Below are 19,656 nucleotides of genomic sequence, written 5' to 3' on the forward strand. Positions count from 1 at the left end.
GGTGGTAGGGGGATGGTTGGACCAGATGATTTTGGAGGTCTCCTCCAACCCCAGTGACTCTAGGTTGCTATGGCTCAGGGACCAAAAAGCCAAGCCAGGCCAGGAGCGTTGGTGCCACACAGCCCCGATCACTCCCGCAGCGACCCGCCACCCCCGGCGGCCTTTAGGACCCACCCGCGAGCCTCCCTCCCTCCCCCCGCCCCTCACCGCCATCCTCCCCCCCTCATTGGCCGCGCCTCCGGCCTTCCACCCTCCCCTTTCCCTCCCCACGGCTCTCCGAGGCCCCGCCCCCCCTTGACGTCACGGGCAAGGCGCCGGCTGAGTGGCTGCGGGCGCGGCGGCGGCCCCGCCCCCGGGCCGCACGGTTCCACGGGGGCGCGCGGGCTGGGGCGGGAGCAGGAGGAGGAGGAGGAGGAGGAGGAGGAGGAGGAAGGCTGCGGGGCAGCGCGGCCACGCGTGGGCCGGGAGCGGCCCCGGGGTGTCGGCCGGCCCCGGGCTGTCCGCTGACCACGGGCTCTGCCGGCCGCCGCCGAGGGCTCCGGGACGCCGGGAGAGGCGGTGAGCGAGCCGCGGGTGCGCGCGTGGGCTTGGCGGCGGCGGCGGTGGGAGGCGTGCGGGAGGGGAGGGGAGGGGGTCTCGCCTGGGAAGCCCCAAAAAATCCCCCCCCAAAATCCCCCAACTGGCATTGGAGCCCTGAGCGCGGAACCGGGGGGCGCCGCTTTCCGCGCGCGCATCGCCCCGCGCCGCGCCTGGGGCGAGCCGGGACCGTGGGGGGACGGCGGCTGCAGTGCCCCGGCCCCGCGCTGCCCCGCAGCCCCCTGGCACCCCAAAAAGAGGTTCCGGGCGGGTTTGGGGGCGGTTTTCGCTTTGCTTTTTCCCGTTCCATCCATCCGCTCGCACTCAGAGGTGCGGTAGGGGGGTTAGAGCAGCGCTAGGCACACCTGGAGACATTGTGCCCTCAGCCCCTCTGCCCCAGGCCGTCCCCAGGGGCCGGCTGCTGCCCTGGCAGGGCGCCACGGACCGCGCGGTCTTCCACCGAGTAGTTGCCCAAGGTCCCAGAAATGCAGGCGTCTCTGCAACTCTTACACGGCAACTTTCCTCCTCTTCTCCCTCCCTGCGGTGCCTTACGACAATTTTTCATTCGTTTTTCTCGAACCCGGTGCGTTTGTCCAGCGCGTTTCGGCTGGTGGCCAGCTGCTGCCCTTAGCCCCACCGTGCTCCTGATCCCTGCTCCGATCCCACCTGCGGTGTCCAACATCTCCAGGGGCTCCGGCACCGCTTATTTCCTCTCCCCATCTCTTCGTGCCCCTCTTTAGGGAGGTGGGACCTTTTGTAGGGCCTCGCCGATTGCCTTGTCCTGCTTGCTGTTTCGTATCAAACCTGACCTGAAAACATATTTTTGTCTCTTCTGTGTCTTCGGCTGTCTGCTGTGGCTTATCTCCGCGATAAGAACACGCTTGGGGAAGAGGCAGAGGTGGAGGTTTGCAAAGGGAAGGTGTGGTGTGGGCGCAGGGCTCCCGGGACTAAAACCAGAGGGGAATTTGCTGCAGAAGCAAATCGGGAGCACCTTGAGGTAGACAGGAGGCTGTAAACAACTTCAGCATTGGGGAACCCAAACTTCCTGCCCCTTTTTTTGTTCATTTTCTCCGGTGTGTGGCAATTGCTACGCCAAGTCCTCCTGCCTCGTCGTGAAATGTGTCCCATGGTAGGTCCCCACACTGCGTTTGGGGCAGGCGTGGGTAACTCGGGCAGTGTGACCGGTCTCCTGATGTGGTTTGGGAGAGGCGATAAGGCCAGCTGGGAACCTTTGGACCGCAGGAGAGAGGCAAATGAAATTTGTGAGGGCAGGCAGCTTGGGAACAGAGGGCGATGCTGCCTGACACCTACTCCAAATGTGCTGAAACGAGTGTAGGGTGGTGCTCGACATGGTCCCTCCAGGGCTGGAGCAGTGCCGGGCACGGTCTCATAGGGTCAGGGGCAGGAAGGGAGCGCATACCTGTCAGTCTGTATGTATTAACGTGTGAGTTACAATACCGATTTTGTCCCTACAGTGGTAACCACAGTCTGCAGGAGCTTAGTTCCTCCTCCTTCACAGCCAGGCTTTAGGCAGCGTTAGGAGGTAGGTGAGTGAAACAGGGAGGGCAGGATGGGGCCAGCCGTGGAGGTGGCGGAGGCTGGCGGCGTGTTTTGGGAGTGATGGGGTGAGGACAGAGTGTGTGGGGCAGCTCTGGGGAGGTGGGCACGGGGCTGTGGAGTGGGGAGATGGGCACAGGGTGGTTGAGCAGGGAGGTGGGCACGAGGAGGTGGAGCAGGGCTGGCAGAGCCATCCTGGGGCAGTTGTAGCGGGTGCTGGGGGCCTGTGGAAGGAGCGTGTGGGGAGTAGTGTCAGCAGGTGAAGTGAGGAGTAGCTGTGCTCCGGTCTTTTATCGACTTGCAGGGAATGTAGCTGGTGTTGCGTAAAACACCGGCTGCAGGAGCACTGGCTAGGATGCACTGAGCTGTAACGAGTCGCCCCGAGTGCCTGGGCTGACCTTTAGCCACCATCACGTCAGTCTGTCTTTGCTTATCAACTTCATATCCCTGCAGTGACCATTAGCATCACTTCAGCCAGAGAGGGCTGCTCAGTCTTCCCCCCATCACTCGAGCCTGGGAATGCTGCGTGTCCTGTAACTGCTGCCTGCTTGCTGGCCATCAGACTTCGCAAAGGCTACCAGTTTTAAATGACAGCCTGCCAGATTGTGGTGAGGCAAGTTTATTACTGTAGCACGCTGCCAGTCCTTCTGGTTTGCCTGTGATGCATGAGCACATGCCTGGGATAGCCTGGCTTGCTGCAGCGCTCCCATTCAGATCCGGGATGTGGAAGCTGAGTACGCGGTTTGACGCTGTTAGTACTGAACTTAAAACATCAGAGATGGGTGTCACCTTTGTTCCTTCTGTCCAGAGCCAGAGGGCAATGAGCAACGCCTTGTTTTGCAGCTTCACACCCTTGAGTATCTGTCAGTGGTTTGCAACCCGGCTTCATGCCCACCAGCATCAGCGGCTGATCGGTTACGGAGACGTGAGGGTCTCCCATCTCCGTGGCATTGCGTGGTGCACTGAGCTCCAGCCAGAGCTGCAAGTGAACTCCTGCACGTTGAACCTGGCCGCTGCACCGGGATCTGCCTGGCAGAGGAGCAGGGAAGACGAAACAAACAGCGGGTTACCTGGCCGGGCACAGGACCCAGATCCTGCCCTGGCAGCAGGGAGACGGACCTGCTTGGTGTGAGGGTATGCTGCACGGCCTCCGGTTCCTCTGGCCGTCTGAGCAAGCAGCATTGCCAGCCTCGGTGCTGGGAGCTGGGCACGGACTGCAGAGAGAGTGGGAGGCTGCTGGGAACGTGCTCTCTGCAGTCAGCAGCTCCAGTGGTTGCTCTGGCATTAATTTGGCACGCACCACGTCTCATCCTATAAACTCTCCCTGGGAAGTGGCATGTGGTTCTGCTTGCCTGTATTTGAAGTACTGAAGGCCTTTTCCCTGTGCGGCGCATTAGCAAGCTGCCTTGCTTGAAAGGGGCTTTATCCTGCTCAGATGGGGCTGGGGTAGATACTGCAATCAAGTCGATTGTTTCCATTTTGGAGCCTTTTGGGGCATTATATGGGAGACAGGACTGAAAACTTGCCTCCTCTGCAGCCCTGCATTCATTTTGCAAAGCGACTGTGATTGATCTAGCAGAAGGGAATTCATTCACCAGCAGAGCTGGAGGGCGGGCGGGGAGGACAAAACCCCACAGCAGCCTCTGAAATGAATCACGGGCTCTGAAAGGATCCACTGGGGTTAAGGTGTAGCAATGAAAAGCTATTGTCTGGAGCCTGAACTGTGGCTAAAAGCATTATTTATCCCGATTTGGACAGTGGTTGTAGGAGGGTGTGGTATTCCCAGGGACTGCAAAGCCAGTGAGCTTAGTGGTGAACATGAACTTCATTTGATTGCCTCACAGGTAGCTTAAGAAGCTTTGTGGAGTAACTCAGTTGTGGAGTAGCAAGTCCAATACCTGATTTGCAAATAAAACCGCATCTGTTGCGCATAAAGCAAGTTTCCTACACATATTTTTATTTTGATTGGAATTTGATCTCTCTTGGCTCTCGTTAGTTTGTCCCTTGTAGGTTTTGGGCACTGCTGCCCCTTTTACCAGTGCTTTTGCAGGGCAGAACAAGAACCTCGCTAATTGGTACAGCTTGCAAGTACTGGTTTTGATTTTTATGGTAAGTGGCATTCAGTAGATTCTTGTGGTGACTTCGGGCTCAGAGTGGAGCATAGGTTTAAAGGGAGAGATGGTGAGTGCTGTGGGGAATGGGATACGAAATGGTGATGGACAGACCAAGTTTCTGAGTTTGGATTTGCTTTAGTAAGCACGCTGATGTTCAGATACGTGCCCGGACCTTCTCCAGACAATCTGATCTCCTGGAGCCTACAGAATTGGCCTTGGAAAACCTCCCAGTTTCTGCCTGAGCCAACAGAAGGAGCCTTTCACGTGGTCTCTCTGTTTTCTGTCTAGGATGTGCGGGCCAGACTAGAAAGTGAGAAAATGAGAAGAAATGATAAAGAGGCCTCCCATTCTCCGAGGCTGGGGCAGGATCTGAAATCCTGTTTTGGGGGGCTGGGATGTGGATAACTATCTTTCCTTTGCTCACCTATTTGCAGATAAGATGAAACAACGAGAGTTTGTCAGGGACGCCAAATCCAGCTTTGCTACAGAAATGCCCCTGATTCACGGCAGGGTTATGTTGCCTGAATTCCAGGGTGAGAAATCACGGTCGCATCTTTGCTGCATTAGTCATCCTGCAGAGGAGAACGAATTTGACTGACACGGGCAAGCCACTAAATTCGCAGGCGTTGCTGGAGACGAACCCTCCTTTATTAGAGAGCAGAGGCTGCACGCGAAGGCCGCCGAGGTGAGGACAGAGCAGAGGAGGCTTCCCGGAGGAGATGCGGGGAAGCTCCTTGACTGCCCACCTGGCTGCAGCCCAGGCGCCGCGCTCCCCAAGTGCAGCATTACGCTAAATGCCAGCTGCTATTTTTATTCCTTTCATCTCAGGCCCCCTTTGCAGAGGGGCATTATTAGTATCAAGCATTTCTAGCAGCTCCGAGCTGTATACCTGATAGGCCACCGTGTTTTGCAGGGACATGAAACGCATCTGAAAAACCTCTTCAGATTTGTTCCTTCCCCTTTCTTGTTTCCTACCTCCTTTCCCCGCTTATCTTTTCATTTCTTTCGTGTTTGTATTTTTTTTTTCCTGCTTTTGAAACTCAAGCTGTGCCCCCGAGTACGTGATGAAAGCCTGCATGTGTTGGAGTCTCCTTTTCCTCAAACGTTTTGACAGAGCCTCCACCCAGCGATTGCTTTCCGTGCTTCTGAAACACGGCTGTACCGGGGGGTGTGTTCGGCAGTGCATTGCCACACCGCTCTTTGTCCTAAGCAGCTTTGCAAGAAGCTCTCCCACACGAAGATGAAACCGCAGGTGGCTTCTTACATTGCTAGGTTGCAACTCTCAGAGTAAAAAAGGGGAATCAGCTGTCCTGCAGCAGTAATTCTGTCCTGGGCTGGAGCTGAGCAGCAGGCGTTGCAGTTCGTGAAGGCATTGGAAAGGCACCGATATTCAGGATGAGAGAACAGGCGATTTACTAGTAAGTCAAGAATCTATCCCCCTGCTTATAGAGAGAAGTGGAACTTTGTCTGAATTTGAGATGGCATTTCACCCCAGAGGGCTGATATTGTGAAATCGGAGAGGAAAAAATGAATCTTAAGGCTGCCTCCCTGCAAAATCAGCCACAACACCCTTGGCTCATTAAGGAGAGTGCAAGCCGGCATCGTATCGATTTATTGCATTTGTTTGCAGGCAGCCAAACTTCCCCTGTCCTCCTGCACAATCCCCAGCTCTGAGAAGTCACCTGGGTGGGTGAAAGAGTAAGGCTCAGATCAACGAGGATATTGAAAGTCCTTTCGTGTGATGGTGTGTTTGTGTCATGTCCCAGCATGGTGCCCGCGGATGGGTGATGGCTCCTGTCCTGGTTGCTCTGAATTGAGAGTATCTACCGGCAGCCGTGTGGCCGGAAAAATGAAAGCAGCCAAAACGAGCTTGAGTAAATCAAAAAAGAAAATGATGAAAGCTCTGATCTCAAATTCGCACGGGCAGCATTTAAATCCTACTGCAAGCCCTTAGCAGGGCGTGCACACCAGCCGGTGCTAAATCCCAGCACTGAAGAAATGGAGCCTTGTGGCAAGGAGGCAGCTCTCCAGCCTCTGCCACTGCCCAGGGAGTTTCTTCCAGCTCTCCTGAAAGGAGCCAGCAGGGAACTCTACTGCTTATTTATTTACTTACTGCTTTAAATAGTTCGTGGTTGAGCAAGGCAAAAAGGAAACGTGTTCTGCCTGCTGCTTCTCTGAAAGTCTGCTTGGCAAGCAAAAAGCCAGCCTTAGTTCATGGGATTTGGGCTCTTTGTTGGTGTTTAGCCAACCTTTACGGTCCTGAGACTGTAGTTTTCCCCTTCTAAGCAGAAATGATTCTTGAATCCCTGAAGTCCCACTGGGGACTTACTCATTCTCAAATATCGTCCATTTAAAAGGAAGCAGCATCTCAGCTGGGTAACTTGGGAAGAGATGCAGCACCCTGCACGGCTGCTGGTCCAGCCCAGATGGGGAAACGAGCCAGCTCACAAGGTGCAGACAGCTTGGCCAAAGCAGCTGGGGATCCCCTGCTGATAGGGAAATGAATTGGAGATCTGTGGCACTCTGCTGGTTTAGGATGGAGGGCGGAACCCCAAGCCTAGCTAAATATAGTTTGTATATCAGTAGTGCTTCTGGGCTCTCTTCTCGTATGCAGATCTTCTGTGGTTGGAAACCAGGGGCTGATACAGCTTTGAAGTATCCAATTGCTAAGTGCTGCTTGGATTTTTCAAGAGATAAGAGTGCTTCCCGGGGATCTCCTCAGTTACCAACGCCAGCTCCTCGACACGGTGACCCACCAGCCTCAGGGACAGCCGCCTGCTGCGGCAGAGGTTTGCAGGAGGCAAGAAGTGCTCGGGCAGAACCGTGGCCATTGCTCGAGCAGGGACTTTGGCCAGCTCCGTGTTTTTGTTTTCCCACCGTGTTTTCTTTGCCATCTTTGTCCTGTCCAGAGGCCGCTGGGGCATTTTCTTCCTGAGCTGAGATCAGAAGGGTCTTTTCTCCCCGATCCAGCTCTTACCCTCCTTTTGGGTTGCTGTCTTCCCTGTGTGGGAAGGATTTCCAAAGTACTCTTATCTTGCTCTGCTGGAAAAAATCCTGTCTTTCCTGTATCTGCCGTACAAAGGCTTCATACAGCCAGGGGAATATTCTAGCCAGCAGACAGCATTGGATAGCTGTCAAAAACGTGATGCCCCCCTGCCCTCATCCCCACGGGAGAAGGGTTATCATCCGCCCGTGCGTGCAGTAAGATCCTCTAAAAGACTTCACTGTGAATATTTATTATATTTATTATATTTATTCTTTGAGATATTCCTTGTCCTGAGCAGTCCTGGTGTTTTTCTTTAGCTCAGTGGCTGGGTAAGGGAAACGAGGAATGCAGTAGGGGCTAAATTCCACTCTGCATGTGTCATGGATCCAGCCTGCTTGTCACGGCAGTGAAACGTTGCTCAAATTGAAGTATATGTTTGTGTGCATCACGAAAAGCACAGAAGATCCTTTTAGTGCCACTGGATTTCGGAAGAAACCCTCCAGCTGACATGCCTGCTGCTTGCAGTTTCTGTTCACCTGATAGGTGTGGAATGATGCCAGATTCCCTGTAGACTGTGAGATGCACTGGGGTGCGTTTGTATGGGGGGAAGAATTAACAGCTACCGCCTTCCTTCTTGTGCCCAGCTACCGTAGGATTCAAGAAGTAGGTGCTTTGTGGTGTTCATTCTCAAAACAACTTTGTTTTGGAAGCTGCTGAAAAAATAGAAGCAAGCCTTGCTGGTGAGATGGCTGCACATCTGAGTTTGGAGACTGCTTGCGTTTTGGTTTGTTGGTGACCAGTGGCAGCCAGTGCCACCACCTAGCTCCAGGAGAGACCAACTGGAGCGGCTGTGACCTCTTCAGCTTGCAGCTGTACTGGGGACCAGTTGGTGCTTGCACTGGGACACGGTGACAGGAAGAGCATCACTAATGGGTACCGGCCTGCGACCCACTAACTTCTGCCCTATTCATTACCCATCGGCTAGAAATATTATTTCATTACCCTGGGCGAGATGTTAAATGCTAGGTGCTTGAAGGTTGGATGGTTGTTGTTTGAGTTTTTTTAATATATATAAAATCGCAGCAGCTCTGCTGCAGCTTTTATACCGACATTTCTCTTTCCTAAACGACCTGCTGCTTCCATTCCGTCTGGTGGCTTATCTAATCTTAGTGTCAGAAAAAATGGTGCTGCCTTCCTGTAATCTTTCTGTTTGTTTCCATAGCTGTCCTGTATAAATTGCTTAATTTTTCTGCGGATAAGCAAATCAGAGGTTAACATTGAATAAGTGACCCGAGCTGTGAGCAAAGGAAGCAGGAGTGATGGCGGAGTGGTTTCTGAGGCGCTAGGAGTAGGAACCTAAATCAATAGCTTTTAGCAGCCTCATAAATGTTTCATTTGTATTCCTCAGTCCAGCGTTACAGAGCTTTGACGCAGGAATCCATCCAGCCTCTTAACTTAGCGTTGTCCCTGAGCTGGGTGTGGATGCTGGAAACCATTTCCTCGAGACGTGCTTCGGAGTGCCCCTCGGCTGCTCGGTGATGGCGTTTTCCTTCCTGTCGTGGCATCTTCCTTCCTGTTTTGGAGCCCTGATTGCGCACAGCCTCCCATCACAAACGAGACGGGCTCGGCAGCCTCAGCTCCAAACCGCAGGGGTTTTGGTGAGGGACGTGCACCAGCACAACAACAATATCCCCAGCGATGCAGCTGCCCTGCCGTTAGGAGCTGTGGCTGCTCGGACAAGCTCTCGTTTCTGCCCCGCTTGGCACGTAGAAGACCTTTTCCCTGGGCTATAACACAGCCCTGAGGAATGAGCGAGGTCTCAGGAACCTCAGTAATTCACGACGGGTGGGAGGGAAGGAGAGACACCCACAAACGCTTGTCCAATACAGGCTCTGGAGGACCTTGGGGTGGGTATGAAACGCGTGAGCAGAGTGTGATTCAGGGCCCTTATCTGGCCATCAGCCTCTGCTTGAGGTCATCCGTGGGCGGGTGGTGTCTCGGCGGGGTCGGTGTCGCAAGCCGCCAGCATCCCCGCGGGGCTCAGCACCGTGTCTGCCCTGAGTCCCTGTGCCGACAGCCACCGGGCTGCTTGCGGGCAGACGGGTGCCTGGGCTCACGTCTCACCCCGAGCCTGCCTGGTGGCAGAGCTTGGTGGCAGAGCTTGGCCGTCTCCCCAGGATCCCGCAGCTGGAGAGGGCAGCCTGGGTGCTTGCAGGAGAGAAAGACCCTTAAAAACTTCAGGCTCGCAAAGGAGCGAGGTTTAGACTCCCTCCAAAAAACACCTTGCCAGCTCTGGGTGTGCCAAATCGCTGACTCCTAAAGAAATAGGCGGCTGGAGAGGGATGGCGTGGGGTTTCAGCCCCTGTGTCTCCAGCCTGCAAAGCAGAACATCAGTGGTTTGGGGAAGAGGCAGTAGACAAGGGAATTAAAAAAAAACACATTTTGGGGTGAGAGGGGAGATGAGATATCCATCTCATCAGAGCTGGATACTGTTTCTCAGCAACGTCTTTTTCCCGTGGATGATGCCCACTTTTCCCCCAGCATGCAGCAACTGCTCGTGGCCATGTGTCTGCCTCGTGCCAGCAGGACCCTGAGCTCCTGTGCACCCGAACAGACGTGCTGAAACGCTACCAGGAAGGGTCTGACCCCACCGAGCTCTGACTTGTCCCCATCTTTAGTCCAAACTCTGCTTTTAGCCAGGGAGAGTTTCTTTGGATGCAACACGAATGCCATCTTGTGTAGTGCCTGCCCTGGCTTTGCTGTACCTGCTGTGCTGAATGAGCCGAGGCTTTCTGGCTGCTGTGCCGTGTCTGGCAGCTTGGCTCAGGTGCTTTGTGCATTTAATAGTCACATTTCCCTCCCCCCAGCGCATCTTCATGCATTGGGCTTGGAAAAATCACACTCCTCACTTACATCTCAGGCTTTTTGTTTGTTCACTTATTTTTGGTGGTTTTTTGTTGTTTGTTTTTTTGAAGGCTCATTTTTCAAACCTCAGGACAGTCGTGCTATCAGCTTCAGTGCTGACTTTCAGCTGTAAGAGAGGACTGTGTGCGTTATCTGTCTGTCTACTTTAGTTACGTAGGGGAAAAAATTGGGCTGGCTAAAATATTTTGCAGCGAGCGACTTGAATTCTGTCATCACTACCAACTTGATTGGTCCAAAGGCTTTTTCTTCCACAGGCTTGGAGCACTTAAATGAAATAGTAGCTTATAAAAGCGTTGTGTTTCCTTCTGCCTGTCTGTTAAAAACCATAAATTAGCCATCTCTTTTATCCTTCTCTGTGATGTGAATCTGTACAGAAAATGTTTAAGTCACAAGAATGTCTCGTGAGTTTACAAAAACTGCAATGAAAGGCTTTGGTAAAACTATGTCAGAACTTTGGGCTGGTGCTGGTAGCTAGATATTCCACAAATAAAACCAGTAGCAATTGCCTTTCCTAAAGCTGCAATAATCTTCATGGAAATCAGAAGCCAAACTTGATTTGTGCTGAGCCAAGAACAGACTGGTGCCCTTTACCCTGGATAGACTGCTCTCCTAATGCTGTTTTCGAAGGAAAAATACTCTTCTGCGGTTTGCCAATACCCTCGAGGGGCCGTTGAGACAATTTACCCTCGAGTTTGGGCTCTGATTGCTTCACTCTGCTGCTCCATTGCAGAAACCGAGGAGCAGACTTCCCCCTCGTGCCCCTGCCTTTCCGCCCTGCTCAGCCTGAGTCACATTTTAGGAGGGTGCGGAGGTGCAGGTCCTGCAAATCGGGGTGCAGGGGCACTTACTGGTGCTTCACGTCTGAGGTCCACCAACGGTGGATCAGGGCTGGAGAGCAAATGTGTCTGTCCTGGTGCTGGCTCGGTGCCTCGCATCGGTGAGAACAGGAGAATAATCCTCTTTCTGCTCGTCTCTCCGCAGGCTGTCGAGCTGTCACCATGTCAGTCAGCGTCCACGAGAACCGTAAATCCCGGACTAGCACCGGCTCCATGAACATCTTGCTCTTTCACAAAGCTTCCCACCCGGACTGCGTGCTGTCCCACCTGAACACCCTGCGGAAGCACTGCATGTTCACCGACGTCACCCTCTGGGCAGGAAACCGCTCGTTCCCGTGCCATCGGGCAGTGCTGGCTGCCTCCAGCAGGTACTTCGAAGCCATGTTTAGCAACGGCCTGCGCGAGAGCCTGGACGATGAGGTGAATTTCCATGACAGCCTCCATCCGGAGGTGCTGGAGCTGCTGCTGGACTTCGCTTATTCCTCTCGGATCATCATCAACGAGGAAAACGCGGAGTCCCTCCTGGAGGCTGGGGACATGCTGCAGTTCCACGACGTCCGAGACGCAGCAGCTGAATTCCTGGAGAAGAACCTCTACCCTTCCAACTGCCTGGGCATGATGCTGCTCTCGGACGCCCATCAGTGCCGCCGACTCTACGAGCTCTCCTGGAGGATGTGCCTGGTCAACTTCGAGACCGTTCACAAGAGCGAGGACTTCAACAACCTTTCCAAGGACACTCTGCTGGACCTCATCTCCAGCGATGAGCTGGAAATTGAGGACGAGGAGAAGGTCTTTAAGGCTGTCCTCCAGTGGGTGAAATACGATCTAGACGAGCGGAAGGCTTACCTTCCGGAGCTGCTGAGGAATGTTCGCCTGGCCTTGCTTCCTTCCGAATGCCTCAAGGAGGCCTTGGCTTGTGAGGACCTGATCATGGTGGATGAAAGGAACAAGCTTGTCTTGGATGAAGCCATTCAGTGCAAGAAGAAGATCCTCCAGAACGATGGGGTTGTCACTAGTCTCTGTGCCAGGCCTCGCAAAGCCGGCCACACCTTGCTGATCCTGGGAGGGCAGACCTTCTTGTGTGATAAGATCTATCAAGTGGATCAAAAAGCGAAGGAAATTATCCCCAAAGCAGACCTGCCGAGCCCGCGGAAAGAGTTTAGCGCCTGCGCCATTGGCTGCAAAGTGTACGTCACTGGTGGCAGGGGCTCGGAGAACGGGGTCTCCAAGGACGTGTGGGTGTACGACACTGTCCACGAGGAATGGTCAAAAGCCGCCCCCATGCTGGTAGCTCGCTTTGGGCACGGCTCAGCTGAACTGGAAAACTGCCTGTACGTGGTTGGGGGGCACACTGCAGTGGCTGGGGTCTTCCCTGCATCGCCTTCAGTGTCCTTGAAGCAAGTCGAGAAGTATGATCCCACAGCCAACAAGTGGATGATGGTGGCTCCGTTGAGAGACGGGGTGAGCAACGCCGCGGTGGTGAGTGCCAGGCTCAAGCTTTTCGTCTTTGGTGGCACCAGCGTTCACCGGGACATGGTGTCCAAGGTGCAGTGCTACGATCCGCTCGAGAATCGGTGGACGATCAAAGCGGAGTGCCCGCAGCCCTGGCGTTACACGGCAGCCGCCGTCCTGGGCAGCCAGATTTTCATCATGGGGGGAGACACGGAGTTCACGGCGGCGTCCGCCTACCGCTTCGACTGCGGGACGGACCAGTGGACGCGCATCGGGGACATGACGGCCAAGCGCATGTCCTGCCACGCGTTGGCCTCGGGGAATAAACTCTACGTGGTGGGGGGTTACTTCGGGACTCAGAGGTGCAAAACGCTGGACTGCTACGACCCCATGTCGGACACGTGGAACTGTATCACAACGGTGCCTTACTCGCTCATCCCCACGGCTTTTGTCAGCACCTGGAAGCACTTGCCGTCATGAGGGGCAGGGCTCGGGGGCTCGTAGCCAGGAATTCAGTAAGGTAAGGGTCTCCTCTAAAACTGAAACTTGCTGTCTTGTCTCAAATGCATCTCCACACACCGCGCAGAAACCACAGGTTCCAGTTCACTCGCTTTTTAATGAGAAAGGTGCATTTAAAGGTGGGAGGGACATCGCACCAAAAAAGAAAAATAAACTCCACAGTGCTGGAAGTCTTGCTCTCTCTTGTTTCAAGATGGTCTTATCCACGCCTGCTCTCGTGGATATGACCATAGGGTACATCCTGTCCCCATATGGTTGAGGGGGTTACGGTTTCTAAAGGCACTTAAATTTGAGACCTGGAATACAGTAGGGCAACACATGCTTCGGAAGAAGTCTCAGTGGTTTAATATGGGTATCTGGGTGGTCGGTTTGGAGCTGCTGAATATGTAGGCAAGTGACCCCTAGGATGCTGGAGAATCCCAAGTCTCTTTTTATGTTCTGTATTTACATTTCAGTGGGTAGCAGAAGCTTAGAAGCCTTGGTGCATTTGATGGTCCTGGTGTTTATTTAATATCCAAGCTGTTGCTTGTTAAATCAGAACTTCTGAGACTTGTGTGTGAGACCTGAGTGGGAGGGAAGGGGTTTTGGAACCAGCAGAAGAACGTGTTTATCGGTATTTTGGGCTGTGTGGGAATGAGAAGGCTGGTGGAAGCTCCTGGTGTCCTGTAGGGTTCTGGTTCTCACGTGCCCAGAAGTAGTGTTGGCACCGATGGCAGAGGGCAGCTGGTTCCTCCTCACCTCCCCAGCGGGATGTTTGGTCACTGTTCTGGTCACCAGTTCGCCTCCAGTGAGCTCTGCACATCGTCACCGATCTGTGCCAAGATGTAGCTGGAGGAAAAGGCCACAAGCTCTCTCGCCTTGCATTGTGGAAGCAGAGGAGTTGGTGCTATCCTTGTCATCTCTCCAGCAAGTCTGTAACACCTCTGCTAGCTCTGCCTGCAGGTTTCCCTCTGCAGCCTCCCGGCTGGGAAACCCTCACCTCTGGGGGCAGGATTGATGAGCTTCACTTAAGGTTTTATTGGGAGGTGGGACCATGAGGAGGGAAATTCCTCCATACCTTCATCAAAATCCACTTAACAGAAGAGGGAACGCTTCCTAGAGCCTCTAACACCCTCTGACTTCCCCGCTTCGCACTCGCTGTGGTTGGTGTGCCTGGGAATCACCCAGCGGGTGAATTACTGCAGTGCTCGGGCATTTCTTCATGATCTCTGGATGCCAGCTGGGAACCGAAGTGGAGCTCCGGGCACCTCTACCAGGCGTTTGCCCAACGTGACCACCTGCTTGTCTCAGGTAGAAAAGCACCCAGGGCATTATTCTGGCCTTTGATTTGCAAAATGATGGGCTTTAACCTGGGCTGGACTGCAGTGGCAAGAGTGGGAAGGGTTAAAATGAGATTTCTGAGCACTTTCACAGCGCTGGAAGATAATGGCCTTTCCAAATTCTCTCCCTCAGGCGTTGCCTAGCATCTGTCACAGTGGCTCAGTAATCTAATTAACTGCCACTCAGCTATTAAATATTGCAGCCAGGAGTGTGAGGACTCCATCGTTTTCAGTGCGGGTCAGTGGGGCCCCCCTTTAAGAGCCGTCCTAGAGCTGAAAATTCATTTTCTCTGGTAGCAGATGTGTTTGAATATTAAAGCTCCACACCAGCCACACCGCTGGCGATAGGAACGGGGAACAGTTTGAGGTGAGAGTTGGTTCTTCAGCCACCGAATAAAAACAGGCCCCCAAAACACAGAGCCTTTAGGTTTTCTCTCCTGCCTTTTTCCTCCATACTGTGTTGGGATTGCTCAGACCTAATAAAGATCTTTGGGGGGTTATATGATATTGTTCACTGTGCGCTGGAGCCTGGCACAAGCACAAGAGAATTAGAAACTGTAATATGCCAACCTACAAATAAAGCTGGTGAAAAGTCACTGTGTAAGGGTTTTATGTGCTTTCCTAGCTTCATTTCCACTAATTTCTTAAAAGAAGCATTTGAAATGTACATGAGTGTGTTTTTTTCCAGAGAGAACATTTTTTTTTTACTTCGTTTTAACGTGAATAGCTGGGATAGCTGGCTACAGCGTCCTGTGGCTCTTCCATCATCCCCCGGTGCATCTGGCAGGGGTTTTCTGTCTTGCAGCTCCCACAGCACGAGGGTTTGTGCTGCGACAGCCACTTTGCTGCCTATAGGGTCCCCTTTCCAGAAGGGGCACCCAGAGGCAGGGTGGCCAGCACCTTCCCCCTGGTTCCTCCAGGTACGGGTGCTCTTTGGGAGCAGGCAGCCCCTGTTAATCCTATGGGGAATTCTCAGTTGGAGGAGGCAGCTGGGGAATTGTATGGTAGGAAGTAGTACTTAGTACAGTGGGAGAAAAGCAAAACCAAAATCTCACCTATAAACTTGTGAGGTTGCTTTCACACCAGCCCCGTGCCCCAAATAACGCGTCCTTGGACAACGTTGATCATAAAGCACCGAGCCTGCTTTTAATTTAAAGCATAAAACTGCTCGGCTGGAACCGTTTCCCGCGGGGCTTGGCCTCCAAACCTCCCCAGCTGGAGCCGGGGCCAGCCTCCCACGGAGCTCCCGGTGCCCCTGCCCCGTGACGTGGATGCCATAGTGCCAGGGCTGGAGCGTGATGAGGGGCACGCAGCCTGGAAGCCTGCCCCCTGCCCACCCACGGCCACGGAGCTGCTGTGAAACGGCGGAGCTGGTGCTGCCGGGGGGCTTTCTGGTGGGACCTGCTCGTACGTTGCTTCTCTGCCCTGGTTGGAGGCAGAAAGTTGGGCTAAAGGTGGGGTTAAACTCGGGCTGAGCTAGCTGCAGCGCTCCCCCAGGGATGGCGGCTGAGGCGGTGAATCGCTGCAAAGGAGAAACAAAATAAAGACGCTCCACTACTAAAGATGCCCGTGTTTATAAATGCACGTGAAGCCCAGCTCTGCTCTTGGATCTTCCAATTTTGGGGAGAACCTGGCCCACCAAGCTATGGGCTCTCATGCTCAGGGGCGAGCAGCTTCCCTTTCACCCGCACACCTGTGTGCTCTCCAGCACGCCCACAGGGCTGGCTCCTGGGTTGTGATTCCTGGGGCGCATCCCAGAGCCGAGAGCCGATGTTGTGCCCCGTGGAGGGCCTGGATCCCATGCTGGTAGTGCGGCGGCACCGGTACTGGCACCCAAAACCTCCCACCTGCCCTGGGCAGAGGTGGCAGCACTGAGCAGTGGAGGCTGCAGCCAGGCACCGGTTTTCTTCTGGCACCGAAAAGCTGAACTTTGGCCCCAAAGTGCCCGTGAGGGTTTCGGCAGCCTGCCAGGCCCAGCGCTATATTCTGGTACTGCCAGGCTGCGGTCACACTAAACGTCGGATCTGTTCAATGACTCTTTTCCTGATTATTTAATTATGGCGGAGATAACAAGCCTTTTACAAGCACGGGTTTGGCTTCCCTTCTGCGTGGAGCTGGGGCAGCTCTCGCCGTGCAAGAAGCCACAGGTTTTTGGGGCCATGCATCACTCCTGGCCGCGTCCAGCTCACCGCTGGACACCTTGCCCTGCACAAGCTCTGGGTGCCTGCAGCAGCACTCAGAGCAGCTGAAAAACCTCCAGGAAACCTCCCTGCTCCTAACCTGCTTACTAGGTGCTAGAAACCTGTTCCAACCTCGCTGTTGTTGCCGGAACAAAGTCGCAGCCGGTTTCTGTCGTGGCTCCCAGGGAAAGGCATTTGCATGAGCCCAAGAATGAGGCAGGAGGAACAGGGAGGGCAGCGCTGCTGCTGCGCCTGCCGGGCGGGCGGCTGGTTGTCTCCGGAGCCAGTTTATCAGGCAGCGTTGGAAGGGAGTGGCTGGCCCGGGGAGGAAAGGCAATGAAAATCAGGCTTTTCCTAACCCTGTGCAGATGGAAACATGTGCAGTCTGCGCTCGGCCCCAGACTGTGGTAATCAACCCCTTGGAAGCAGCAGGCGTAGGGATGGTTTTGGAGGAACTGGTGGAAAAAGGAAAAAAAAAAGTTTTTTTTTTTTTTTCAGTTTGCTTTTTCTGTTCACTTTCGTGGCCCCAAACACACCGACTGCTTCCCACCTGCAACTCTCCCTGCAGTCGGGGGTGGGGGGGACGACACACCAGGAGCTGCCAACATGCAAAACCCTTTCTCCGTGCATCCCAGAGCCTGTGACGTGGCGATTAACAACCTTTCTCTTTCCCTCCCCAGATACCGGCGTCACATCCACGTCCCCTTCCTCACCGCTGGAGCTGGTGCAGCCACCGAGTCCCCTCTGAACCCCCTGCACAGGACGCAGAGGAGCCTCTTACATCCCTCCCTGGTATCTCAGGAGACACGAAGGACCTGGCCATCGCTGCCAGGCTGAGCACAAGGGACACGGTGGGGCACAGGGAGCACGGGGGGGCACAAGGGACACGGGGCCACAGGCTGGTGGATGCTGGTGGCCCAATGTGAGCGGGGAGCTGGGGGATGTGCACCGGGCTGCGTCCCCCGGGGCACCCTCAGGTGCTTTATGTTACTCGGTCATGGGGGTTAAGAGATTTATTTTTTATTTTTGTAGGCAGTGAGCTTGTTGTTGGTGCTGCCTGCTGTTTGGGTGACGTGGAAGTGTTTTTTTTTATAGGGAAAAGGGGCTGGGAAAGGGGGGCCAAGGGAAGGGCTGAGCCCAGAGGAGAGCACCTGGCTTCCCCCGGCCGCGCATGGAGCCCGGCCGAAACACTACAGCGTGGGAGCTCTGCAGCGCCGGGTGCCTCGGCGAAACGGGGCAGGTGCCTTTGGTTTTGCTCTGTGGAGCTTTTTGGTGTTTTTTTTCTCCTCCTTCCTCGCCTTGGGCCGGGGGCCAGGCAGCTCCCTGCGCACAGCTGCCAGGGCGCACGCTGCCGCTCTGCCAGCGTGCCAAAACTGCGGCACCGCGGCGAGATGCCCCGGCGGATAAAGCCTGCTGCCTGCTCGGAGCAGCTCCTCTGAGATTCCCCTCCGTGCTCTCCCGCTCTCCAAACAGCGCGTGGGTGAGGGCATAATTAGCAAACGAGCAGGAACACAGGCTGGCTGTGCGGCCGGGCACACTCGGGCCTTCAGAGGCCTCCCGGCTCGACTCCCTCAAAGGGAGGACGAAGGGAAGGAGCAGCACAGGGCGCATGAGGGGTGGGCTGGGGAGGGAACCCCTTTCCCTCCACACATCCAAGGTGGACATTTGGGTGCTCCCTGGGGTCAGCTGTGGGGTTTTTGGCCGTCCATGGGGGCACACAGCTCCGGGCTGGCCTCATTCAGCTGTGTCCTGCAGTGGGTACCGGGGCTTGCTTTTCTCCCCGTCAATCGGCAGCGCTGTAGCCTGGCCAGCGGGATGATGCAACGCACTGAAAGCCCTTGTGTGCTTCGAACAACAAAACCTTTGAGGAGCAGCAAGCACCCTTTGCTGCCAGGAAGAGCACGCTGGGTGCACAGCCCTTCTGCAACTCTCTAAACGCCATTTATTTACATTTCCTAGTGTTTTTTTTGTTTTGTTTTGTTTTGTTTTTTTTTCCTCCAGCTGCCTGCAAACTTTAATAAAAATGATGATCTGGGAAACCATTTGTGCCTTTTTCACAGGAGTCTTCTCTTCATTCCTAAGCAAGTTGGAGTTCGGTCTAATAACAGGGCCGAGGAATAATAACAGGCTTGGGTGGTTCGCAGCCAGCGTCCTGCAGCCAGCCTCGCTCTAATTGCTGTTGCATCAGAGCTTGGGAAACTGAGGCACGATGCGGAGTGTCTCACCCCAGGTGGCAGGGCTGGGAATAAAAGCATCCCCTGTGACATGAGGAGACCCCGCAGGCCTCACCGAGGCCTCGCAGCACCTGCCGAATAGGCCGAGAGGGCCCGCCCCCCGCACAGCCATGCTCCTGCACAGCAAGCGGCCATTTTTAAGGAAGAAGAGAAGAATTTCCACTTCTGGTTTCTTTATTTGCCTTCTCGTTGCTGCTGCAGCTCCTGAGAAGGGGCCCTGCTGACAGGCAGGATGGGATTCCCAGCCGCGCCCCAAATCACAGGGGGCCGGGGCTGGATTCAGCCCCGTGCAGGAGGGCTCCGGGATCTCCCCCACAGCGCCAGCTTTGCTCCAGAGGGATGTGAGAGATCCGGGGTCACTGCTGAGCACGTCACCTACTGGCGCATATCAGCACCAGACAGAGCAGGATGATCCTGCACTGTTTGCCTACTGATACTAGCAGGGGATGCAGGGATGGGGATGCAAAGCACCCCATGGGAATTACGCACAGAGGCTCAAAGGGGTTTGGAGCCTGAGTTTTGTAGTTGTAGAAGAGGCCGGGAAGGTGTCCCCGTGCCCCTCGAGCAGGCTGGGGAGTAGATGTGAGCTGGGCAGAGCTGAGCGCGAGGCCCCATAGCAAAAGCTCATTAAGGAGCCCTTTGAGAAACCAATTCAGGGCCTAGAAATTACTGCTGGATGGGCAGGAGGATAAAAAATAGGGAGAGAGGGAGTGTGTGAATAAAATCCCTTTCAGGTCTGTTGATTCAGGTTTCACACAGGACCCTGGGACTTTAAATACCGGCTCGGAGGCTTTTCGACAGGCTGGCTTTGATATGAGCCATGCAAAGGCGTGCTCTTTTGTGTTTATTCTGGAGCTTGCCCGAAAGACAATTCAAAAGCAATCACCAGCTGCTGTGACAGCAGCAACCTGTTGCTAAGGAATTAAATGTGATGTAAAATACAAAGCTTTCTCAGTTA

At 54.5% G+C, this 19,656-nt stretch overlaps 1 protein-coding gene across 5 annotated transcripts; it reads left to right on the forward strand.

Moving 5' to 3' along the window:
• Positions 1–397: 397 nt before the first annotated feature.
• On the forward strand, positions 398–18,506 carry KLHL25 (kelch like family member 25). Of its 5 annotated transcripts, XM_040570145.1 has the most exons (4): positions 412–558; positions 5,520–5,665; positions 11,140–12,966; positions 17,145–18,506. In XM_040570145.1, exon 3 carries the CDS (start codon positions 11,157–11,159, stop codon positions 12,924–12,926), a length of 1,770 nt encoding a protein of 589 aa, XP_040426079.1. In that variant the 5' UTR covers positions 412–558; positions 5,520–5,665; positions 11,140–11,156; the 3' UTR covers positions 12,927–12,966; positions 17,145–18,506. The 5 variants fall into 5 exon arrangements, with proteins under 5 accessions (XP_040426078.1, XP_040426079.1, XP_040426082.1 ...); XM_040570144.1 differs by lacking the exon at positions 5,520–5,665 and having other exon boundaries at positions 398–558; XM_040570146.1 differs by lacking the exons at positions 412–558; positions 5,520–5,665 and adding an exon at positions 8,874–8,891.
• The last annotated feature ends 1,150 nt before the right edge of the window (positions 18,507–19,656 follow it).

This window comes from Cygnus olor, chromosome 11 (assembly GCF_009769625.2).
Source record: "Cygnus olor isolate bCygOlo1 chromosome 11, bCygOlo1.pri.v2, whole genome shotgun sequence".
Lineage (NCBI taxonomy): Eukaryota > Metazoa > Chordata > Aves > Anseriformes > Anatidae > Cygnus > Cygnus olor.

Coding starts and splice junctions, on each gene's coding strand:
- KLHL25 (XM_040570144.1), top strand. CDS start 11,157: ATGTCAGTCAGCGTCCACGAGAACCGTAAATCCCGGACTAGCACCGGC.